This window comes from Epinephelus lanceolatus, chromosome 19 (assembly GCF_041903045.1).
Source record: "Epinephelus lanceolatus isolate andai-2023 chromosome 19, ASM4190304v1, whole genome shotgun sequence".
Classification (NCBI taxonomy): domain Eukaryota; kingdom Metazoa; phylum Chordata; class Actinopteri; order Perciformes; family Serranidae; genus Epinephelus; species Epinephelus lanceolatus.
The window spans coordinates 27,412,419-27,438,773 of NC_135752.1; the positions used below are offsets into that span (position 1 = coordinate 27,412,419).

The 26,355-nt window shown below is 39.9% G+C and overlaps 1 protein-coding gene across 13 annotated transcripts in view; it reads left to right on the forward strand.

Annotated features, from left to right (window-relative positions):
• tcf4 (transcription factor 4) overlaps positions 1-26,355 on the forward strand; it is a 305,044-nt gene that overhangs the window by 119,703 nt on the left and 158,986 nt on the right. For all 13 annotated transcript variants that reach the window (XM_033646555.2, XM_033646557.2, XM_033646554.2 and 10 more), the window contains one exon: positions 24,661-24,719. In XM_033646555.2, coding sequence (XP_033502446.1) covers positions 24,661-24,719 — 59 coding nt within the window. The remainder of the gene's footprint in view (positions 1-24,660; positions 24,720-26,355) is intronic.

The following is a 26,355-nucleotide window of genomic DNA, read 5'->3' on the forward strand; positions in this document are numbered from 1 at the left end:
TTTAAAGACATAACTAGTAGAAATACAAGCACAAGTATCCACTTGGACTCTAAGAGGAGCTAATGAGAATTATTGGTCGATCAAAAGTCACTTTCGTTGTTACTCAAGAACTCATATGCTAACTATGACAAAATTTCACACAAATCTCCAAGAGGATAAAATGAAGAAGGAATGACATTTTGGGCTCCAGTTTCCCGGCGCAGCGCAGGTGGTGCAGGGTGGCGAACCCCGCGCAGAGCTAGTTTCAAGCAGCGCAACCCGAGGCGCGCTCAGTTTGGTAGTTTGGCAGACCAAGGTGTGCTGAGATGGGTGTGGCAGCACAGCAGGGGGAGGTGTCGACAGATCCAGCTTGGCGCAGTGACAGTTTCGTGCCAAAAGGCTTCGCCAAAGGTGCGCTAAAAGCTCGCCATCTGAAACCAGGTCTACTGTCAGCGCAGGGGGAGCACAGCCAGTGTAAGCCGAAGTTTGGCTGACCGGCGGACAGTGCGCACACGTCACCAAAACCTCACAGGCAGGTTTCCAGAATATCAGGCACATTAACGATGCAATAAATACCCACAAAACCATTATTCAATGCAACTATCTGCAATCAGCACATAAATGTATGTCTATATCGACTGTCCCGTCACACCTGATGTCAGATCAAAGGGGATTGGCACCGTTTGGCATGTTTGGCACGTTTGGCACGCGTAATGGAAACCCAACCTGATTTGATTAACACAGCTGCAAACTAATGAGTTCACATCCCTCCCAGCCAACCACAAACAGCCACAGCATCAGATAGGGAGTATATATTCAGCATCTGTCATCTTAGAAAAGTCAAAAGAAAAGAAACAGAGTGAGACTGCGAGAGAGAGAGAGAGAGAGAGCGCGCGCGCATGAGAGAAACGCAACATTGATTTACAATTGTGGTGACCTCCTCCCAGGCTACCTTTGCATTATCAGCCCGTGGAGGTCTGCTCACAGTTCTGTATATTTGGACACTGTGAGCAGACCTCCCGGACCAAAACATAAGTTTCCTCTTGGGAGGAGTTTGGCTGCTCTCTTCAGCAATGGTGAATTGAGTAAACTCTCATTACACCTTCGCGCGGCGCATTTAAGGGCGAGGAGACAGGCTCATTTGATTGGTGTGATGTGTGTAAAACCCACTCCACGCCTTCTCTCCTCCCTCTTTCCGACTTGCGCCGGTAGGAGGGACGGAGGTGGGAAAGAGGAGTAGCTGCGCCAGCGCGCACGGTGTGCCAAACTTACAAAATCCGCCTGGCCACACCCAGTTGGCGAAGTGCAGGTGCGCTGCGCCCCCGCCGCACCTGGTCTGCGAAACTAGAGCCCTTTATATCCAAAAAGGTTCAACTTTGCTGTGACTTCACAATGTTCTGTAAATATACTTTTGCAGCCGTCTGTGCTGATCTGGAAGATGTGTGTGAAGCATCCAGGTTTTAGAATTTGTAGCTTCTTTGCCACAACATCCATACATGAGGCACTGTCTACTGTCCTGGCTACAGCTTTGTGTTCTGGACTATTCCTCTGGTGGTCCACCACATGCTCATTGATTTTGCTAATATTTAGCTTCAGGTGTTTGTCGTTGCACCATTGGACAAAGCTCTCTAAAGCTCTCTTTTGAATAAATAGTTTTCTAAGTGAAGACAACATGTTTCTCACACGTCATCATACATGTCAAAATAGTGATATCTTCAAATTGGCTAAAAGATACATTGAATACCTTTTGATAAAATCCCACAGTCTTTACTACTGATGTGAGTCTGTACATGGATGTAAACTACAACTTGACTGGTTGGTGGAGGCAAATTTGCCCTATCAGTAAGGAGGCTGGGGGTCCTTATGCACCCTGCTGATACAATTTTCTTCATTTTTTGTAATATTCAAGGAGTCTAGTAAACAAATTTTTATGTCCCTAACTTAAAATATTATCCGTTCCATTTGCGGCCATCGTAGATTTCTTACAAAAATTGAAAATCGGCATCTTCTCGACATTATGTAGAGACAAATTACTTTTTCTGCATAACTTAAACATTGGGAATTGATTGAAAGGGTTATTGTCATGATTCTAATACCTAAGATACATTGATACTTGACATTTATTAAAAAGTGATAAATGTACACTAATAATCTGGCATGCTTGTTTAGGAGTGAGAGGGTTATTATCATACATCACATATATATTTGTTTTTGGTAATAATTTTGTGCTGCATGATCCAAATGCTGATGTTTGTTACTATGCTATCGCAAATTTTCTTTTTGTAGAATTACGTGGAACTGGTGTTAGTTAAACATACCTGTGTACATATAGGCAATGACCTCATCTAATTTCTGTCTAATTAATACTGTCCTAGAACATGTGTAGTGCAACTCACTTGCAAACTGATGGCGTTTCTGAGTAGACAAACTTAACTATATGGCATGTCCAGCTAAGACATATGGTAACTGCTGAAAGCCTGTGAATAAAATGAGAGAAATGGTCTTGGATTCAAAGGGTTAAGAAAGCTGTATCCAAAATTCACATGAACAAGGGTGATATTTTATTATATGTAAGACGTAGGTGTGAGTGTCTACCTGCAGGAGGTCAGGAGACACATACATCTTTTTCTGTACCATAAAAATGAGCCATGCTGGTGTTCAGCACTCACTTTGTTTCCCGGCCTGTTCCTGTGTGACACATGAAAACCTTGCAAGCTTAAATGCTGCATCTTTATTTAGTCAGACAGTGTCAGTGAACAACACTCTGCCGTGTGGCTCTCGCTGCTCATTGTGCCGCACTTTATTACTTCCATATTGTGCTGCTAATTCAGAATTTCACACCTTTTCTCTCGTTGCTACCTCTCTCTTTGTCTCTGTGCGTCGTTCGCCTTCCGTCTCAACCCCGAAGACAAGAGGAAACGTGTTAAATCCACCTCTAAGAACCTTTTTAATTCAACATTAGCAGTCGTCATCTGTCTGCCGAACAATACCCAAACACAATTTACAGCTACATGGAGCATCCCACCTTTGTTTACTCTGCAGCTAAATATTGTTCCATCAATAATGGACTCCAAACACAGAATCAGGCTTTTAGTTTTAGGTAATCCTGAATGTTTTACAGGAGATTTTTTTTTCTTTTTGCCGTGTTTTATTGTCTTGGGAGCATAATTGGAGTATGCTGTTTCCTTCATTTGTTTTAGGTTTTAGGAGGAACATGGGCTCAGTGCCTCATGGATGTAACTCCAGATGCTATTGTGTCCGAGGTTTTTGTGGAAGTGTTGCCCGAAATTCTCAAGACAAAGGCAGCAGATATGGAAGGGAAAATATAAACCCTGGAAAGAATCAAATCCTCCCAAAATTCTCATTCAGCGACACTTACGAAAGGAGGACGGGGGGTTAAACTGGAGCACGGAACAAGGTGATGTCCATAAAAGAAAAGGAAAAAAAAAAACACGTCAACGCAGCAGTCTACCCAAACCTCCTGCAGTGTTTCAGGTGCCATGTTTTCTACTTCCTCCCCCTACCCTCCCATCAGATCAGAGTGAAATAAAGACATTGATAAATTCACGGATGGGTGTGAATGTTGCCAAATCGAGTCAGACCCCGACCAAAGTAAACGCCGTGCCACGGAGCGAGAAAAGAGAAGGAGAAAAGAGAAGGAGGGATGGAGGGGGAGAGAAGATTTGGGGCTCTAATGCCAGCCTTATGCGTCTTTTAGTCGTTTCCGCCGTCGGGGCTTGGCACCGGCACGGCGCTGTCAGCCAGCCAACAAAAATCTGCAGTGCCTGCCGCATTTCAGCAGCCCTGTTTTGTCTGAGACCAACACACGCACACACACACACACTCACACACACACACGCACAAAAAAACACACGGCGACACACTCGCAGCATACACACTCTGTGCTGCAAATCGGTGACATTTTTCTTCCCGAAACCGAAGCTTCGTGAAAGAAAATGTAGAAATTCAGCCACATAAAATTCCTTAAATCAAAGGAAGAAATGTATTTTCTTCTTGAGCTGAAACACCTTGAACAAGATTTTTTTCCATCCTGTTTTGCAGTGCCACAAACACACCACGCTGCTGTGGAATATTAATATGAAATATAGTTTTCCTGCAGTTTGGAGGCTTTGGGGATGTCGCCCTGTTTGTCGCCTCGTTGTTGTGTTGTTTGTCTATTGATTCCAGGGTGGAGGAGGGGTGAATGAGTGTGATGGGATGAGGTGTTGGTGGTGGTGGGGGGGTTGGATAATGAAGGCTGTTTGGTAACGAGGGAAGGGGGGGACCGTTGGGTCTCATACACATGAACAGGGAACAAGTGTCATGGCTGCTGCTGAATTTGAATCCGAATCCATCTGCTTCACAACCACACAAACATACCAACAATTTTTCTGATACATACATGCAAATATAGTCTCTCTGCTAGAAAAATATACCGTTACCTAAAAAGAAAAAAATGCCAGCGTCAGTGGACATCACTCATTACGTGTATCCCCTTTCAACAGTTAAGCAACCGCCTTTTTAGATTCCCCCAAAGATTCATCGCCACCAAATCGAAACAAGCATTAGTTCCTAAAAAGCTGGCATTTTAGAGATGAATCTGTCTGTGTCCAAGTGCCACATTGCATACTAATTGCATACATACACATTGCATATATACTAATAGTATATAGTACTTACTTTATAATAATTGTCATTGCATTGACAATGACAATTGGCGTTAGTATACACAAAACCAGTGGCTGCAGATCTAAGAGTGGAGGGCTGTGTGCTCTACAGTTGGTAAATCCCTTTGAGGCACATTTGTGATTCTGGTCCATATAAATAAAGTGGACATGACTGTTCTCCTGTGTCCCAACAGGAAATGATACACACATGCTAACAGATGTCAGTCAAACTGCAGCCTTGAAATGCCAATTTCACAAAGCAAGAGAGCAAATGTTTTTTGTTTTGTTTTTTTGCAAAGACTGTATGCTTACATTTTGTTTGCTGTTTCACCACCATCAGCTCCCTCACTTCCTGTCTTCATAGCATGTGTGGGACGGTAGCATCAATCAACAACACTTGTAAAAAATGAAGGGTTGCTGTAGCTATTATTTTTTCCTTAACCTTCGTCTGTTTTTTGAAGGTTGGAATTCTCAGTTTAAGTTTACTAGGCCTAAGTTGTGCCCTTTAAAATGTCTATAATGGAATGATACCAGTCTGTGTCATGTATAAGGAGTGCAACCGAAAGCTGTCATTGTTCCCTGTGTCTGTCAAGTCAAGTTTATGCAGTGAGGGCCACAAAATGATTGGAAAGCAAATTAAGCTAAAAAAAAAAAAGTCTTTATTGTCTGTGTGACCAAAATACCTCAATATCGATAAAATCATCAACATTAAGCAGTGCTCACTGAACGTGTTTCACCAGTGGCTTCTTCAGGTTCGCTCAACAGAATCACATGAACACACGGGTGTGCTAAATATACACGGGTCACATGACTAATTACCACAGTTATTTCACTTTTCTGTTTTGATATGTTTTTTCTTTCACATTCTTCAGAAACTTTTCAAAAGATAATTTACAGTTCATCCAAGAAGCAGAATAAATTTACACTAAACTGCATAGATCAAAAAACAATGCAAGATTCATAAAGAGTTACAAGAATAATGTGTGATTTAACCTCATCCCATTACTTAGGTGACTGAAACAAAGATTTCTGTTACTTACCTCAAAAGGAACAGGCAGCTTCAGAAGAGAAAGGCCTAATCAGGGCCCATTCTATTGTGATTGGCTTCATTATGTAAAAGAATACTAACAAAAATACTTAACATGGAGTTATCAATATTGTCTAGTTTTTATATATTCCAAAAATGGATTCCAAATGCTCATAAATTTAACTGAAGAGCACTTTAATGTGAATCTTAGTTTCTCAAGTTTGAGATGTTGCATTGGATTCTTTCAGTGGAGACGCATTAAAGGATTCACCTCAGTGCTAATAAAGTTTTAAAGTTTTCATCTGTGGTGCAAATACAAGTAAGAATGGCATTTTTAGAGAGAGGTTGTGAATAAAATGGGAGGAGGTCGAGCTGGAATTCAACTTGGTCTGGAGTGTCTTTGTGAAGACATAAACAAAATGTTATTGAAAGAAATGCAGAAAAACTCCCTTGGCTCATTAGCATGCACTTTTGAGGCGGTCCCTAACTTCAGCTCATCTGTGTCCCTCTCCATGGCTTCAATATCTGATCATGAGGTAAAAATACCACCTGTGAAACATCAGTTGAGCTTAATTTTGAACTTGTTAAAGACGAACATCACAGAATGCAGGAATATTACTGCAAAAATTCCAATCCTTGCTCACAATCCAGTGCAGTGCTTTATGTTGGATAGATCTGTTACAGACGTGTGACGTAACAATTAGTGTTAATTGTGTAGGGAGATGTCAATGAGTGAACGAGTTCTGAGGTTAATTTTGTCACTTTTCTGTGCCATAGCAAGAGGAGGGAAAACTTCATGTGAGCTTGAAAAACAAACACCATTTCCATGTTTTATTGTTCATTAGACGTTGAATGAATGAAACGCTGGGCTTTTTGTGGCAGATGTTGTTTTAGGATTCAGGGAGAAGACACAAACTCTTTGTTCGGCTTGTTTTTAGAGTTTGTGAAGCAGTTTAGGTGCTTTTGTGGCAGTTTTTGTTTCACCACTGAAGCTGTGTGTGTATTGTACTCAAAAACCAACACCAGCATCATTCTGCTATATATATAACTAATAACTAATGCTTTTAGCCCTGATAGCAAAAAATGGTGCCGATACTGGATGTCTGTCTTTGCTTTTCACAATTGTTTTTATCATGGCCATTTTTTATATACTTTTATATTTGTAAAATTACTAACAATGCCATAGTAACAGGAAACAGACCAGTATTAGTGGACTACAGCAGCCTCAAGAGACCAGAATGCACTGCAGTTACAGAATGGGATGCAGTTTAACTACACTACACAAAACTGACTCCCCTTGAGGTTCATAAACTGGATGCTTCACTTAAAGCAACCTGTAACTGACAGCAGTTTCAGAACAGTGGTTCAAAGGCATTCTGGGAAATGTAGGAGATCAGTAAAGTGCACAAAGTGCTTTACAGTAAGAGCAGTATAAGCACATGAAAATAGAATGAACACAAAACAGAACTGATTCATAAAATTATGTAACTGTAAAACTATAAATCATAAAATCAAGCAAGATTTTTAAAGGGTTGCAGCAGTGTGAAGCGTAAAAAGAAAGAGTTTCAGACCTGTATCAGGAAGTCAGCGCTAGTGAAAGGCTAAAGTGAACAAATACGTTTTTAGCTTTCTTTTACAAATATTTAGTGAGGTAGCTTCCCTGATATCTATGGGTAGTGTGTTCCATAGCTTTGGGGCGTAACTGACAAAGGCTGCATCTCTCTGTTGCTGGGAACCTCCAATAAACCAGCAGCAGATGATCACAGTGTTCTTGGAGGCAAATAGTTAACAAGGGAGTTAGCAATGTAGCTCGGTCCCAGCCCATTTACGGCTTTGTATACAAGGAGGAGGAGCTAATTTCTGTGAGTGACATCAGGTGAGGTTAGAGCTGAGAAAATTAAAACATTATACACACTAGATTCAAAAAAATGGACACCACTGTGAAGATACCCAGGTGCTTTTTTTATTGCAGAAAATTGAGAAAACTTAGATTTGGAGGAACCATTCAGAAACTCTATTTCAGTTAAATCAAATAACCAGATCACCACTCTCCAATATTACCTTTATTTTTAATTATTCACAAACAATGAGATGTTTAACAAATTCAATATGAATTTGAAAGCAAAATAAAATAATTTCAAGATCATATTTACGTGATAAAATGAGTCTACGACAGCATCGTTATGCAGAATCATACGTAAAAAATTAAGAGAAATGTAAAAAAAAAAGAATCAGAGTTGTGGTCCAATCAGCAGTCTGATCTGTTCTGATATGGCTGAAGGTAGAAGCCGACAGATGTGAGCTGGATGCTGTGTCTCTCGAGTCGTTCTCGTCGCTCGTATACGTTCATCTGTTGTTTGATGTATTCACTCGTTCCAGTGCCAAGAAATCAATGCCTGCTGGGATTGAAGGACGGGGGGTGGTGGTGGTGGTGGTGTGTGTGTGTGTGTGTGTGTGTGTGTGTGTGTGTGTGGTGGTGGTGGGGGGGGGGTGTCTGTTAGACGACGGTTACTCATCGACCATCGTCTGTTAAATTAATGTTGATCCCAAAAAAATGTTACGCTTTACAAGGGAAGACAACGCCATGAATAAATATATAGATTATTTCAAATTCAGCGCTGGCGGGATCGTTTCAGAGTGACTGTTAGATTGTGTGTGTGTGTGTGTGTGTGTGTGTGTGTATGTATGTGTGTGTGTGGGTACCTTTCAGACTTTGTAGAAACTTCTGGACCGGTGCCCAGCGGTGTCATGGAAACGCTTGAATCGCTCAGAATGATTCATGTCTGCACAGTCCAACCCTCCCCCCATCACGCACGCACACGCACACATTTACACACACACGCACATTTACACACACAGCGTGCAGGAAGAGGGAGTTTAACCCTTCTTCTATCCATCCCCCCCACCTCTTTTCTCTTCTCTCTCCTCTCTTTCTTTCCTCTCGTCATCTCGCCATCCTCGTCAAATCGCACTATTAGTCACATAGTTTATTAAAATGGACTCATTATATGGATGTCAGAGGAGATCACGTCTCCTCAGTGTTTCCTTTCACGCAGAGAAAGACTCGACATGACTCTCTGAAAAGAACGAGTCTAGACGTCGACATCGACCCCCAGAACAACTCCATTGAGTGCTTCTTTATTTCCTCCTCCTGATGAAGCTGAATGAAAACCAGTGACTGACAGATGTCACATGTCCATCAGTATAAAAAGTGGAAACGTCAACACCGACTGAACGTCTCCATTTTTTAACATGCCTACTTTTTGTGAATCTGAATATAAACACAATAAAAAAATATGGATAAAAGAATAGATTTGAATATTGAATCAAATCAAAGCAATCAAAATACTGTCGGGACAAAATGACAGATGTTGATATCGACACCTAGAGTGACTCCATCCCTTTATTTCTTCCTCTTCGTGATCCTTGATAAAGGAAATAAGAAATAACTAAACTTGAATGAATTATTTTTAAAAGTGAATTAATAGATGTCAAAGAGAAAAAAAAAATTCACTTCACTCCTCTCCTCTGCTCTGATCTCTTCTCTTGTTTCCTCTTTTCCTCTCTTGTTTTCACCTCTCCTCTCCTCTCCTCTGCTTCCCTCTCTTCATTTGTTTCCTCCTCTCTTCTCATCCCCTTTCTTTTCTCGTTTCCTCCTTTCCTCCACTCTGCTCTCATCTCTTCTCTTGTTTCCTCCACTCCCTCCCTCTGCTTCTTTCTCCTCTCTTGTTTCCTTGTCTCCTCTGCTCTGCTCTCCTCTCCTTTTATTCCCGTGTTATCTTCTATCTGATTTTGTTTTTTTCCTACTCCCCTTTTCTCTCCTCTCCTGTTCCCTTCTGTCTTCTCTTCTGTCCTCTTCTCTTTTTCCCTCCCCTCATTCTGTCCCCTCCTGTCCTCCCTCATTTCCTCCTCTTCTCTCCTCTCTTCTCCTTTTCTCCTCTCTTGGCTTTGCTTTGCTTTGCTTCTTTCTTCTACTGTTTCATCCCGTCTTCTCTCATTTCCTTCTCTTCTCTTGTATCCTCTTCTTTCTTGCTTTCTCCTCGTCTTTTTTCCTTCCTCTTGTATGCTCCTCTCTTGTTGCCTCATCTCTTCTAATGTTTCCTTATCCTCTCTTGTATCCTTTCCCCTCTTATTTCCTTCTCTTCTCCTCTATCCTCTCCTCCCTTGCTTTCTCCTCACCTCTCTTATTTCCTCCTCTCCATTTCTATCCTCTCCTCTCTTGTTTCTTCTTTTCCTCTCCTACTTCCTTCTCTCCTCTTCTATCCTCTCTTGTTGCCTCCTCTCCTCTCTTGTTTCCTCCTCTCCTCTCGTACTTCCTTCTCTCCTCTTCTATCCTCTCCTCTCTTGTTTCCTCCTCTCCTCTCCAACTTCCTTCTCTCCCCTTTTTATCCTCTCCCCTCTCATTTCCTTCTCTCCTCTTCTATCCTCTCCTCTCTTATTGCCTCCTCTCTTGTTTCCTCCTCTCCTCTCTTGCTTTCTCCTCTCCTCTCTTATTTCCTTCTCGTTTCCTCTTTCCTCTCCTCTTTTGTTTCCTCTTCTCCTCCCGTGTTTACTGCTGTTGATGTAATCACTTTGTTGGTGTGCTGCAGTTAATGAAACTTTATTAAACTAATTAAGATGAACATTAACATGGAAGAAGTAATTAATGTAGAAGAAAATACTGAGCTCTCCCGTCACTGCTGCCTCGTATTGATCAGGAGATGCTACTGTGTTGTGATGAATTGATTCTCAGTGCACCTCACAAACAAGATTCCTCCCTGTCTGTCACTGGAGGGGAGGACGCTTCCTAACACTCTGTTAGCTTATTAAATATTCAGCCAAAGCCACGATCTTTACCGGGTGTTAACACAGTGTAGCAGAAGTCTAAATCTTATCAAATCTTGAAGGTGGTTTGTTTTGTAGGGAATGAAGACGTTTCTCATTTCATTTCATTCAGCATCTCACTTAAACCATAAAGATTCTACTGTGCTGAAAGGGTGTAGGGCTTTCACCGCAAACTACTGCTACATTCACGCCCAGCGTCCACACTACTGCCGAGTGTTGGAAACCCTACAACAGGTGGTGTCTCTCAAAGTCAAGGATCCTACCTTGGTAGGACAAGTCCTTTCAAGGAAGGATCCTGCAGGGGCAAGGCAAGAGTCCTTCCTAGCATTCAGTGGACACACATTGGAACAAGCTAACGAGTGCCCACATGTGTGCTTCATTGACCCAACTTAGCGGATGTCAGGGTACTGTGATACTTTTGGCACTCTTTAATGTTGTCGTACAGTTTGAACAAATATAAGCAGTGTTGACTTTAAGAGAGAATATACTTCTGGATTTTACTTCCAAACACTTTATACCTGCTGAGGATATACGCATGCATTCTTAAAAATTCTCTGAATAAAGTAGAATTTAAAGGATCCTTGACACTGGAACAGTCCTTAGGTGGGATTTGATGACGTAGCATCCTTGAAATTCGGCTATTTAAGGATCTTTCCTTGACTTTGAGACAGAGTGCTGCTGACCCCGTTTTAGTTTGAAAACTCCAGAGATGCGTTTTAGTGTGGACAGGCCAAAACTGAGACTTTATAAAATGAGGAAGCAGACACCCACATTTGCCCCCCGATTGGGTCTTATCAATCACAACATGTCACGCCAAAACATGTTGCGATTTATCCCTCTTGTGTGGGTAACGTTAAATCTTTCTCATTGCCGTGGCTTCCTCTGGCGTTGGATAATGCTTTCCGTACTGCTCTGATATGTCACCGACCAATCTATGGTCTCCGCTGCCTTGACTGCCTTATACTCATGCTATTTTCAGTAACAGCTCCACTTCATTGACTGCCTAAGTAGAGAAACCTCTGGTTTTATTTTTGCCATCACCATAGTATTTTCTGTAACTAAAAAAACAGCCACAGAGTTCACGTTCTGCTGCCTTGTTACACCAGCACGAGCATGCCCAGTGTATGTGAATGGTCATGTGATGTGTGTTTTTAGGCATGTGCTAAAACGCTTGTATGTATGGACAACTGTTTTTTTTTTTTGTTTTGTTTTTTTTTTTTGGTGTGGATGTGGCATTAGTCACTGTTCTGTGACACTCATTAACCCTGTCCTGTCTCATTTTCCTTCTCACTGCGGGGCTGTGCAGCAGCTGCAGAAGTAAAAACAACATGTGGGAAATAATATTGATTCTACTTTAATATTCAGTTAATATCAACTAAATTAATCACAGCTTTTTTTGCATGCACTCAGCATTACCCGTAGGCGATTTTGTTGTTGCACTGCTGCAGGTCACACAATGATGGGTCACAGAATACGGTTCTTACTTTAACATGATGGATGCAAGGTAAATATTTAAGTAGAGGCTTCTGCTTTTTCATTAGTACCCTCTCGTAAATTTTGCACTTCACAATTGTTTCTTTGAGTCAGGTAAAAGTCTTCAAGTTGAGGTATTCGGCCATGTTCAGTCAGATGCCTGTAATGTCAAAAAGAGGCACAACAGACTAAGTGATTTTTTTTGGCCACAGACCGCTGTGTAATTTACCATCTTGGAGCCAGATCCAAAATGGAACCGGCTTTTGCAACCCATCCCAAAGTACCCTATCATGAGATTGAAAAATTAAAGATTAAAAATCAGCAAAAAGAAAAGAGAGAGAGCAACAATAAAATGTGTATATCGCATCAGTGTAGAGGCCCCTTAAAACAATCTGAAAAAAGAAATACTACAACACTAACACTACAGGTCTGAGAGTCGTTCTGGGCTTCGAGGAGGCAGACATGACCAGAATACAAAGTGGTGTTGCTTTGTGGGCTTCTGTTGTGTAGGCGAGTCCAACAAAATCCACTATTTATACACACACAGTAAGTGTGTCTCTGATTTTGGATCATGCGTTATGAGTGTTTGCTGTCTCTGGTTTCGTATCGTGCTGTGTCGTGTGCTGGCCTTGTTCTGTGAAACACTTGTCAATGAACGGGCTGGTTACAAACACCAAAGAAAAGGTAAAATAATAGCGATGACCTTTAAAAACCTGACGCTGTGACACCGTGTTAAGTGAAGGGATTGAGAAGCGGTGCTTTTGTGAAGACTGACATGCTGATGAGACGGACAGACTTTCAGTTTCTGAGGCTGGCCTTCATCCAAGCGCAGAGAGACACAGAGATTTCTGTCGCTTGTAAATCGCCCAAGCTCAGTGTGTTTTTGTGTTTGTTCTGTGTGGTTTTCGGACAAATTTAGGGTTGAGTACAGGAGGAAAAACAGGCAGAAAGAAAAAGTGTTTCAGGGGGTCAGTGTGTGTGCGTTTTTCTCCATTGTTTTCATACTAAAAAAGAACGAAACGGCCTCACACGGACAGAAATAAGCACATGTAGTAGTAAGTTTAGGTTAGCTTCAATGTTAATGTTGAGATGAATTTATTTTAAGTTAAGTCTTGAAATTAAAATTAGCTTCACACTGAGGTTGAATTCAGGAGGAAGGACAAAAAGAAGGATGTTCTGCATTGATTGGTTATTGTTTTATGTTGTTTTGCATGTGTTGTGTTAAAAACCATGTTGCTCCAACATTTCTTTACATGCGCAAAGAAAAACAGGCCGGTTTCGAGCTTTGGGATAATACATTATTTAGCTACTCCAGTGGGTTTGTAATGGTTTATTTAGCTTAAGAAAAGGGAGAATTTTAAAACACTTTGTTGTGCGATTTATCTGAAAATTACAAAAACACCAAATTTGGAGATACATATACGGTGTGTCCTATATATGTGTTTTATAATTTCACTGTTTACTGCTGATATTTGTGGTTGTGAGGTTGTGAGTGATGTCTTCCATTTCACATGTGAAATGTAATACTGTATGTACATCTTAAATGGTGATAAATTCACACGTGAGGAACGAATCCAAACTTGTCTAGTTTTGAGCAAGAAAATTCAGTCTTTGGACACAGTACGTTAAAATTTAAAAATCTTAAATAAAAGAACACAATTTTAAATTGAAGAACAAGTAAGTGGACATTGAGTTATGGTTTATTTTATTTTATTTTTTATTTGTTATTTTTATTCATGCAAAAAGTCTGGCTTTAGTTTGAAGATTCATGCTTTTATGGAACAAGATTGTTTCAGTGATTCAGATGGGCTGGTAGGTTTTAAAGGGGAATGGCACCTGTTTTCAAGGGACAGTTCAGCCCAACATCAATAATACATATTTGTCCTGTTACCTGTAGTGCTATTTATCAATCTAGATTGTTTTTGTGTGAGTTGCCGAATGTCCATAGAGATGTCTGCCATCTCTTGAATATAGTGGAACAAGCTAAGAACCATCTAGTTCTATTAAACTGGAGAGAAGGCACTGCAGAAACAACTAAAGCCTGGCTAGTGATGTTTCGGGTCTACTTCTAATCAACCTTGTTTTTTTTTTAGTTGCAGACCACATTTAAATTCTAGTTTATGCCTGCTAAAAATGTTCAAATATTAATATTGACTTGGACAAAATTCTTTTAGCTTCGTCTGATCTCAAAAAGCTTTGTGTCTACTGTCAAATCTGCCAGATTTTAGTTTAAATCTATCTTGAAAATAGAAGTATTTTTGTTCAAGCTTATTTTAGGATCAGGATTTAAGACTGGATATTAAGAGTAAGTTTGGTTATGAGCCTGTTAAGAAGTAGCGTGATAATGGCTAATAGTCTAGCAGAGCGTCCTGGATTCTGTTAGCTCTCAGCTTGTAATGGAGCTTATTTGTGTTTCCTCTCTGTCTCTCAGCGTTGTGGATTAGCAGGGATTTGGTCCTCCTGGCTCACCGACTTCTCTATGGGCTGTATACAGCAGAGTGGGTTGACCTCCCCTCCTCCACCTTTTGTACCTCTGCAGCCAGCACACTCTAATGAGTGGCGGTTTGTCTGGGGGTCCTCCTCACGGCCAATGAGCCTGTTTATGTTCATCATCCAGGAAAAAGTGTCACTGCAGGGTTCCTCAGAGAAATGCAGAGGTTGGCGGAAGTAGAGATGAGGTTAGAAAACCTTCTATGGAGTTTTTTGAGGTTCAAGACAGTCGAGTGTTTGTTGTTAGATTATTTGGGGGCTTTGCTGTTTTCCTGTGAAAGCTGAAAGATTTAAAAACAGACAGGGTTGGATATGGATGCATGTATGGTTACACATATGGTTATATAAGGCTTCACCTAGCACCTTTTTTAATCAGTATTTTGATTGAAGTGTCGAAAATATGTGGTTTGCTAAAATGATCTCCCATCAACAGTCCAAAACCCTGAAACACTTAAGCTAATGATGGTATTAAATGGAAGAAATCCTGAAAATCCTCATGTTTGACAAGCTGTAATGAACAATATTTGGTATTTGTACTTGAAAAATGACCTCATGTCTCATCTTTCCAATAATATTAAACTCACTTCCCTCATCTAAAATTAGTTTGCCTTTTAGTCTGAGTACCTTTAGAGTTCTTGAGCCCTGCGTAAAGGTTGCACTAAGGGCATGTCAAGGTTAAGTTACTCTTTTAGTATTAGAGAATGGCAGGTGCCAGGCCAAGCAGCTCTCAAATAAGCATTTAAGAATTCGGAACAATTGTTTGTGAGAGGGGAGTTTAATACGTTCTCCCTGTGTCAGCATGGGATTCCTCTGGGTTCTCCAGCTTCCTCCCACAGTCCAAAGACATACAGGTTCAGTTAACTGTTGACTCTAAATGGCCTGTACGTGCGAATGTGCATGTGAATGGTTGTCTGTCTCTATAGCTGTACCCTCTGAACTGTACGTAACCCATGCAGACATGTACCTAAACCTTAGATCTGTTTAGTGTTTCCAAAACAAACAGCACTCTTAAATGTATGCTGTACGTTGTTGTTTCTCAGTGCTTTGTCTAGGAACATCTGCACATTGTTGATAGTCCAAAGACTAGAGTTACACAGCGTCATTTTCGGAAAAAAAAGAACAGGCTGGAGTGTTTGGTGTCTCTGTTGCAATGGATGACATATTTAAAAGCAAGCTTGTGCATTGAGTCCTTGTCGAGCAAGTGACAATTCTCTTTTTATCAATCAATAGATTCCAAGTGTTTCTCGCTCCACCTTTTAGGATCAAAGTAGTGTGCTAGGTACCTCAACAGGGGGGTGACAAAAAAAAAAAACAAAAAACAGGATGGAGTGGAATGGTTATTTTAGTACCGACCACAACTTTTGACAATGAAAATACAAAAATAACCGTTCTAACATGTAATGAACTGAACTGAACTGAACTGAACTGGACTACTTGACTGAAACAAGGCATAAGTGTCAGTCATGTTATCGTCTGGCAACCAGTCAAGGGTGTACCCCGCCTTTTGACGAATGTCAGCTGGGATGAGCCCCCTGCAAACCTGAATCAGATAAGCAGTTACAGAAAAGTAATTCATGGATGTTTGTGTAAAGTTTCCATAAATTTATTTTGAAAAATGATTACAAAGGCATTTTTCAATGAGCCACGCTCTGAAGAACCCCTGCTCTCTTGTGGTTTGAGGTGCCTTCATGAAGGTAGTTTCCTAAGAACTTTCAGTTGTTATCAGTTTCCTGGAATCACCATTAGGCTTTGAGAACCTTTAGAGGAAGGGTTTTCTTGGAATTCTCAGAGGATCTGGAACACCTGCCTGAATGCCTGAGTTTTCTGAACCCTGTTATGCATTCCTGGAAGTATTGTCATATCAGAAAAACCTTGTTTAAAATGGGTTTGTCAAAAGATCAAATAAGGAACCACCAGATTATTTTATGACGAGTTTGCCCAAAGAACATACCACCGCCATGTTATTCAACAATCCATGAGAGTTGAGTTTTCAATTACAAATGTTTTGTGGTGGATGAAGAACCCTGCAGTTTGGACGTTCTTGAAGGCACTTCAGTTGTTTCAAGACGTAGTGAGGACTGTTTCCTGAGAACTGACAATTGTCAAAGATTTCTTGAGTTTTCATCAGAGTTTGAAAACTTTTTAAGTCAGGTTTTCTAAGAATAGTCTAGGGTGCACCTGAGACGAGCTCCAAGAAGTATCAACTGATTAAATCAGTGTTTTTTGGGGACCTGTTTGACAATGAGCCCTCTGAGGTTGATGAGGTTCTTTGAAGGTACTGTAGAGTTTGTTATTCTCTAGTCTCTTTATTGTTAGAGGGTAACACAGGCACAGTCAACCTCTTGACAAATGATGATCTTGAGTCTTGTAAGGATTGTTTGAGTCTTCTAGAAAACATCCAGGTTAGGAAATAATTGCGAAAGCGTTTTTCAGCAACCCATCCAAGGACGAATGACCCCTCTATTTTCAGTGTTCTTTGAAGCATTTTTTGAAAATAGCTTTCTTGAAAATAGTTTTGTAAGAACTTCCAAACATGAAGGTTCCTAAAAGCACTGTCATGGTCATCCTTTCAAGAAAGGGATTTTTATTCAGAGTTCTTGAAGGTACCCTCTCTAATGCTTTAAAACCTTGAGCTAAGGTCCTAGAAGTACCGTCAGATCAAATGAAGCATTTTAAAAGGGGCTTTGTTGAAGAGTCTTTTGAGGTTGACAGGGTCCTTGAAGACACATTTTGTAAACCCCTCTGGAAGTAAGGTTCTGCACAAACCGACGAAACCAAAAAGGTTCACAGAAGCGCTTTTATTTTGGAGAGTAGAGAGGTTGACAGGGAAACAGAGTAGAGGCGAGAAGAGAGGAGGTTCTGCTGGGATCTGATCCAAAGTAGTCTGATAGCATCAGAGAACATTGTGTATGAAGCAGACCGAGGAATAAAAAATAACACTGCAGTAGTAATGTGGTTTGTCAGCTGGACTGCCAAATGTATTTTGTGATTGTACATTTATTTTAATTTTTCTGGATCTACTCTGCCGCTCCGTTTTTCATTGCAGCCATTTTCTTTATGTTTTTAGGGATTTTTTATTTCTATTTGAACGGGTAAAAATGTTGGGCAAAGATCACAATGCGGTGGGTTATCTGATCTAAATTAAAACATAATTAAGCTAATCTAGTGAAAACCACAAAGCATTATTATGTGGTCATAAGAAAAGAAAGAAGAAATTTAATACCTATTAAATGTCACAGCCCTCTTTTAAAGAAATAATCTACTTTTTAAAGAGAGATTTAATTATTTGTATTATTTTTTTAAATTTTATTCAGACATACTTTGTGTTGTAACACCTTTTTTTTTAGTAAATAAACTCAATTTTTTTCTAATTAAACCACAGAGCTGCTTTCCTGTTGGTTTCCGTGTGTGTGCATGTGTGTGTGTGCGGGTGTGTGCATGTGTGTGAGTCCATTCACTGTGTACTGTGACAGGTTGTGTGATCTTGTGGCTGACCCTTCACATCCTGCGTTGCTCTGTCCCTGCCTGGCTTTTTTTTTTTTTCTTCTTCTTTCCTTTAATGCTGCTCTCTCTTTAACGGCCAAATTAAAATACCAGGGATTTTTGTTTGTGTGTGTAATACATGAGCTCAGCTTGCGGAGATGGTGGAGGTGAAAAGGTCACCATGTTTGGACGAAAGTAAAGAACCAGAGTTGTGTGTTACGTCCTCAATTCAGAATATATTTTTCTTGTATTTGTAGCTTCTGTGTCGTGGTCATTGTTATCTTAATTGACACAGTTGAGCATTTAAAACACAAAACAAACAATGGTTTCTTTTTCATGTTTGTGACTTTAACAAGTAGAACAAGAATTGCTTCTTTTTTTTTCCATGGCTGCACAGGCAACAGAATGTAATTAAATACAACAAATATAACTCTGGAAAACCAGTGTTTTTGGAAACACTGAAATATCAGAAGACACACATAAATCCATACGTCATTTATTTTGTGTTGTCTTTTAATTCTACATATGTGACAGTATTTCAATTACAAAAGGTCATCCTTGGGTGAAGGTAAAACTGTGAGTGCACGTTGTCTGAATTGGGTAATTCATGACAAGTTATAAATGTGAGGACAAAGGATCCACAAAGGGCAAAATATCAGTATTACTTCATCTTGTCTTTTCGATTTCTGTGGTGTGTATTTGGAGAGCCTTTTCTTTTGAAAGAGCTTGCAGCAGCTGCTGTTGTAGCCGGTGCTCTGAATGTGATGGCTCTAATAAAGTTATTTTTGTCAGTACTGAAGTGAAGTGCTCTCTGTACATATCCAAACTACTCATCCCCAAAGACACAGGCCTCTACTCTTCTATTATTATGTCATGCAGTTATATGCTATTTTTATTTTTGTCAGTCCGTTCAGGCAGCTGGATTTATTTTACCCTCTGGTTATTTACTGTATTAAAAAAAAGACATTTAAAGTATTTTAAGAGGCAAATAAGTCATTTAGAGAATGAATGAATTAATTAATAGATGACAGGAAGTAGTTGCTCATGCTGCTGATTTTTTGTAGCCCTATTTTCCATTAACAGTAAAAAATGAAATAAACTGTGGTTTAGAGAACATTTAGTGAATTAATGGTAAATCATACCGTGTAAATTTGTGTTCTTTATTGTCCCCAAAACACACTAAATACCATGTTATTAATTATAAAAAATACTTGATGATAATTGAACATAGCATAGAGAAGAATGAATGAATGAATCAGTCTGCCTATGACGAAAAAAAAAAAAGATCAGATGCACCAAATTATTGTTTTGTATTTTTTTTGTTTTGTTTTGTTTTTTTTTTCAGTACAGCCTCTATTGTTTTATGTATAAATCTCTTAAAAAACTTTTAAAAAATTACTTGATTTTTAATTTGAACTTGATTTAATTTAATTAGTGTTGCCAGATTTCTAAAATATCTATAATTTAAAATCATTTTTAAAATATCAGGTGTTTTTAAAGGGTTGCATGTGTTTATAGAATCATTATAATTGATAATTTGATATTTTTTCTAACATCTATATTTAAAATTTGGGGTACAAAATGTCCATCTTAACTCTACAGTGGTTAGAAGATTGTTGGATTTGTTGCGGGTTGTGGTATTTTGCAGAGGTGTCGGCAATGTTAAATCTAAATAGATCTGCGTGTGTGTGTGTGTGTGTGTGTGTGTGTGTGTGTGTGTGTGTGTGTGTGTGTGCGGTCCTGAATTAGTATTTTTGAATGCAAGTGATTCTGTGTATGGATATATTTCAGTACCATGCAAAAGTACATTTGCATGTGTGTGCCCGTGTGTCTGTGTATATGCTGCTATATATACAGTATGTACATATATTGTGCACATTTGCACGTGTCCGTGTGTGTGTGTGTGTATGTGTGTGTGTGTGTGTGTGTGTGTGTGTGTGTGTGTGTGTGTGTGTGCATCTGTGTCAGTGATTTCCAGTACTTTGTGTGTGTGTGTGTGTGTGTGTGTGGGAGTCTTTGTATATGTGCCAAACCGGTCCAGCTGGCATCAGTCTTAGCTGAAGCCGAGGCCGCTGTATCGGTCACACACAAAAACACACACACACACACACACACATAGTCAACCACATTCCCATTCTGTACGCCTGTAATTATCAACCTCTTCTGCATCGACTACCATGTTGGCGTGTATTCAGCGCTGGTCTATACACGCCTGATTCAAACCCTTCACCACGTACACGCTTCATTTTCCTCCACACACGCTCGCTACAAAACCCCTCCATTTCATCTTGTACGGCTGCACCGACCGCAGAATGTAATTACACACTAACCGTGGTTTGATATTTAGACTGGCTGAAGATTTAAGGTTTTATCCAAAAAGAAGGTCTGTGTGGTAAAAATAGTCTCAAAGTGGCCCCGCAGCTCGGAGGAGAGGAAAGCCTGTTCAGAAGCTGGAGAGGAAATTAGCTTTGTTGTCTACGCGCTGCGGCGGTTGGTGCATTTTCTAAATTCATCAGACACCTTTTTCACAGCCAGACACGCTCGGTTTGTGTATTAAAATGATGGTCGGTTACCTGCCAAAGAGACTTCACCTTCCTGTCGTGTACTGATCAATCCTTGGACTGGATTTTAAGAGCTCTGATGTCTGATTTCAATCAAACACATGTTCAAACACGTCGGACCAAAGATGTTCTATAAAGACAGTTGGGTAGGTGAGGACACCTGCGCTCTTTCTTCTCATGTCCATAAAATGTGTCTCAGATGTAGGTTGAGGCTTGAGACACCTCCACATTATAAAGGGCAGAAGTCTAAAAAGAGAACAGCCTGATACAGAAGCAGAGTTCGCATATATGGCCTACGCACCATCAAAGAAAAACCTTGCTAACTGAAAACACTTGTGTCAAAAGAGACACTTTAGTTCTTGTCCCATAAAATCAATACTAAGAAAGAACTAAGAAAAAACTAGAAAAAGCTACTTTTTGACGAAGAAGAAAATTATGTGTACTTGTTGCCAGGCAAGGGTTTTAATAATGAAATGGTTGTTAGGGCATTGATAAGTGGAGGCTTATGCTTATTAAAAGTGTGCATGGTATGCACTGTTTGGAGGGTCTGAGCAGAGAGCTCCAAACTGGAACTCTACACAAGTCACGTGATCAAAAAATGGACACTTCTCATATGGACGTGAAATAATGTGAAATTTTCCACAAATACTGTAGGTGCACAAACATAACCGAACAGCAAAATTGTACATCTCTGTACTCTCTGGATGCTTACCAAAACGACAGTTGATACTCCAAAGAAAAAAATTCTCTTGTGGCGACGAGGTCAAGGTAAATGTATTTAAGTCTTAAACACATGGCTAACATTGTGAAGTGGACGCAGAAGTACTTGGTTAGGTTTAAGCAACAAAACTACTTCGTGAGGTTTCGGAAAGGATTATGGTTTTGGTTACAAGAGGTGCGTTTGTTACATAACTTAAATTCATACTTACACTTACGTAAGTCAGTGTTTACTTTTTGTGTCACACGAAGTGTTTATTTGACCCATCCATCCACCCCGATCTCCTGTGGACTTTTTTATACTGCACCATCAGACAACCTTCTTTGGTCCCTCCAAAATTACTGCAGCCTTTAGAGGTCACCGATTAACAGTTAACATAAAATGGATCTAAATAAGCTGATTATACAACAACCTATGCAGCTGTGTTTGGGGAAGGGTGGTCTTCTGATTATACTACACCTTTGTGGCAAATATTGCGAATCAATGGGCAGGACTTTGAGTCTTGAAGTGTACTGGATTACCATAAAACATGCATTTGTGTTTATTTATTTTACCTTACTCAGTTTATAATTGCTAGTACCATGAAATATGGTTTTATCTAAGCAGTACTGCTGCAGAGTAATATGACCATCAGAAAGATTTCGAGCATGACCAAATTTTCACCATAGGGTGTTTTGAGTAGTTGTTTGATGGTTGTTGGAGGTGTTTAATACCTGGACGCTGGGTTACTACAGTGTTTGTACATGGTTGCCAGATCTTTGCTTCGGTGGCTGCCTGCTAGGCTATGCTACACAGTTGCTATGGCAATATTATGTGGTAACTCGATGGTTTCTAGACTCATGTCTAGAATCACTTTTTATTTTTCTATGTACTGCGCTAATTTTGCTGCTTGCCGTTTTATTTTAGTGTCCAAATTCTCTTTGTGAAAGGTATACTACTTTGTGCTAACCATTCCAGAATGCAATGCATAACCCAATCACCAGAGTAAATTTTAGCATTGTAGAATTCTGCACACCACAGATATGTAACATTTGTGCGTTATAATGATTTGTACATTTTGCAGCATCACATTTTAACAGTGCTGTGGTTAAAGTGCGGTTATGTTTAGGCACACAAACACAATTTTGGGTAGAAAAAGATCATATATTAGCTTGAGATACCCTCCATATCTCGTGCGTAAACAAGCGATTTTGTTGGTTGTTTATCTCAAACAGTGGACTTCAGTAATCTGCAGCCTGGCAGCTGTCTTGCCCAGGTGCTTCACCATACATCATCCCGTCCACATCCAACTGGCAAAGTCAACTCATATACATGTACTCAGAATCACGTAACAAGAAACTTACAAATGTAACCTATCCGTGGTTTGCAGAAATGTACAATTCCAATATCTTGTTCTTGTGTCTGGGCTGCAGTGCATCCCATGTGATAGATGGGAAAATTATAGTGTCAGTGATGATGCAAAATGACGATGTTTGATAAGTAAGTGAAAATTATGTGTTTCTTCAGTGATGTTTGTTGCTTCGCAAGTACATTAATGCGTCTCCATGGATCAACACATGAGACAGGGAGGAAAGTGGAAGTCTTCAGAAGGGTTGATGTCGTACACCAGTGCAGACATGACAGGGATGTCTTGAGGTTATAAGGGACGGTTTTGTAACATCAACAGAGATGAGTGATCTGAGACAGATTAGATTGTTCCTTGGTTTCTAGATGTTCCTAAATCCCACCTAAAAACTGTATATCTTGTCTCATATTTAGTTTGTTTTGTCTGTGCATGCAAAGAGACTAAATCTACACCTAAAAGAAATCAGAGGGTGAAAGTCTTGTTTCTGGTTTCAAAGTTGGATTTCGTAGCATAAAGAGTTTTCTATGCATTGCAGGCGTAGCAGATGTCTGTTTTGTTGTGCTGTGAGAGCAGTGAGCAGAAAACATAGGCCTACAGAACACACACACACACACACACACACACACACACACACGCACTCTGTAAAGACTCTGATCATGGAAACTGGCTTTGGCTGTTATCCACTGAAAATCTTTTACTATGTTTCCTAAACAATGTACAAATGCATGATTATTTAAATGAATTAAAAAGAGACTGAAACATACTTTGATATAAATACATACATCTCTCTTGGCTAGACACATACATCAAAATCTATACTATTGCTTATTTGATAGTGTATCCGGTTGTTTTGGGAGCAGTTGTATCCATGCTGACTTAATGAATCAATTGATTAATTTGTAATTAAACAAGTTTGTTTTACCTCTTTATCAGAAAAATTATGTTTCTAATATTGCAAGGACTTGAGGCCTTTGCATGTTGAGTCAGTTTTTCGGATTTGTTTTTTTAATCCATCATCCGAAAATATTTGGAATGCACAGAAACCTTGCACACACAGTCCAGTGCTTTTTTTTTGTCCTGTGCGTTGTAAGGATTTGCAACACGAAACAAAATTAAAAGACACAAAAATCTGTCACATGTCACCTTCACATGTCTTACATTCGGCACCAAAGCTGCATGAAAGGATGGAGCTGTCCTCTTGCTCTGTCTCCACACCATCTCTGTCTGTCTGTGTGCGGTCCACACCCTCCTCCTCGTCATCATCACCCACCTGAATATTACTATTTGGCCTGTCGACCGTGAGCTATCCAAGTTAGGAAATGATTCTGTGTGCCCTGTTCCTGTGTCAAATGTCTCTCTAAAGGCTTCTGACAGATGGGAAAACATAGAAAATAAAACCTGTTCTGAAAACTTTAATGACGGACTAATGTCTCTGAGTCAGTGTCCAAACTAAATTGACACAAGGTGTGGTCGAATTTATTTTTTGAAGTGCAACAATTTCGGACAAAAGGAAAGAAAAAAACAGACTCAGTGTGCAAAGACCTTTGTAGGCCAATTCACATAGAAATTAAATGAGTCAGTGAGTGAATGAATGACAAAATGAAACTCAATCAATATCAATAGTGGTTTAAACTTAGACTTAGGTAGTGAGTGTGGCTAAGTAAAGAATGGATGAATGAATGAAATCAATAATTGGGCGCCCTGTCATTGCCTATTTTATTGTATGTAGTCCCTTCTTCTATCAGCAGTGGATGAATCTGGATTAATGTGTAGTAGTCAGTGTGGTTAAGTGATGGATGGATGGATGGATGGATTTTTATGAAGCCACATTCTTTATATGTAGTCGGTTAACTAATTTAAATAATGGAAATTAATGACTAATTGTTTTCTATTATTTTGCGTGGTTTGCCACGCCCTCTCCATGAATAAGTATATTTAAGGTCTGTTAACCCTAACTGTTTGTAATTGTATTGGCTTCACAGATAAGGTAGTTAATACGCAGATTAATTCTTTTTCACTCCAATGAATGTGTTTTCAGTACAGAGACGAGATCCTCTGCTAACTGCCCCCTCTCTTTTCTTTTCGTCCTGCAGGTAAAACAGAGAGGAGTTCGTACTCGTACACCAGAGAGTCCAACCCACACTGCCACCAGGTAAGTCTTCTTTGCCTTTTTGGTTTTAATGGTGGTTTCCATCTAAAAAGTTGCATTACAGCCACCTCCTGGATTTACCTGAAAGTCTCCATTTACTATATAAAGCAGTAGTTCCCGGTCCAGATTTTTTCTTAGTCATTAGTTCAAGGTCCACACAGTTTAATACATTCAGTGTTATACATGTAATGGCCATGTTGTCAAGATAGTTTGCTGTTTTGGTCAAGTAGCTGTCTGTTATGCACTCACTCTACAGCAGGAAACAGCACTTCAAAATAAAAGCTCTGTGCTGGAAATTTACTGTACTTCGCTCAGCTTTAGCGCTTTGTTGTGAGGGGAGAAGGGGAGGAGGGATTCAAGCATCTGACTCTTCCTCTCTTGCACTGAACAATTGTGTAGAAGTGGCCTTCAGGAAACAGGTACAAATATCCAGGCACACAGCCTGCTGACATTCTGCAGACGTAAAATATCTGTGTTGTATTGATTTCTTGAACCAATATGATGGATTAAGGACCGACCTTAAGTGCACCACGGCCCCTGCTGCCTTTCTTAAACATGTATAGAGGAATTTAGCATGTAGCTAATTGCCTATGTAATTCTTTTTCTCTGGGTTAGCATGTAGCATATTAGCTTGGCTACTTACAGTTTCCTTACTGAAAGCATAGAATGTCAGCAGAGTAGAGAGAAGCATTGCTGTTGGTAGAGACCCAGTGGTTATTAAAGATTATTGATGATTATTGAAAGCTATTACTGATGGCACTCATGACCTTAAAGCCACAGTGAAGGGATTTTGTGCATCATCTGCAGTGATGCGGGCACTGTGCAGCCGAACTGTCATGGTGAGGAGGGAGCTGAACCAGAGGGCAAAGCTTTCAGTTTTACTGGTCCATCTACGTCCCAACCCTCACCTATGGTCATGAGCTCTGGGTAGTGACCGAAAGAATGGGATGGCGGATATTGTAGTAAACTGTTGCTTACTTTAAAATTCAGCAGGCACATAGCAACTTTATCATCCCATTGATGCCCTGTATGTGTCCACCTGATAGATATAAGTTTAATATTCCATCAACACCAGAAAATATCTGTCTGGGTCTAAAGATGAGTTTGCAGCCTGAAAAACCAAAACACGAGAGGCTAAAAGTTGGTGACAATTCTTTGAATCCTACGTCACAACATATGTCATCCATATCATTTGTCATTTTAAATTTTGTTAATATAAAAAATTTGATTGATGCAGCTTTCAGGTAGCAACTTTTCTGGTGCCTTTAAATCATGCAGGTGATTCGGTTGTTTTATTATCCAGCTTCTTATGTGTCAATCATTCTTCCGACTAAAAAAACAACAGCTGTTACATGTTGTTTTTTATATTTCTATGTTTTCCAGAGAGATGCCTAACTTCACCACAAATTCCCAACTTCATACAACAAATAATTATTAATTTCAACTTCCAAGTATTATTCTTTTCAAAGGATTATTTATTGTTGGCGGGGGTGCCAGGTGTTGTGAGGACTCTGGTAATAGCTGGGTTTTGGATTTGCACTGTAATCTTCCAGCTCACTTCTCATGGACCATATGCATCCATGAGAAGATACACGTTGATAATTAAGAAAATATACAGATGTTGGTGTTTGATTCTGCC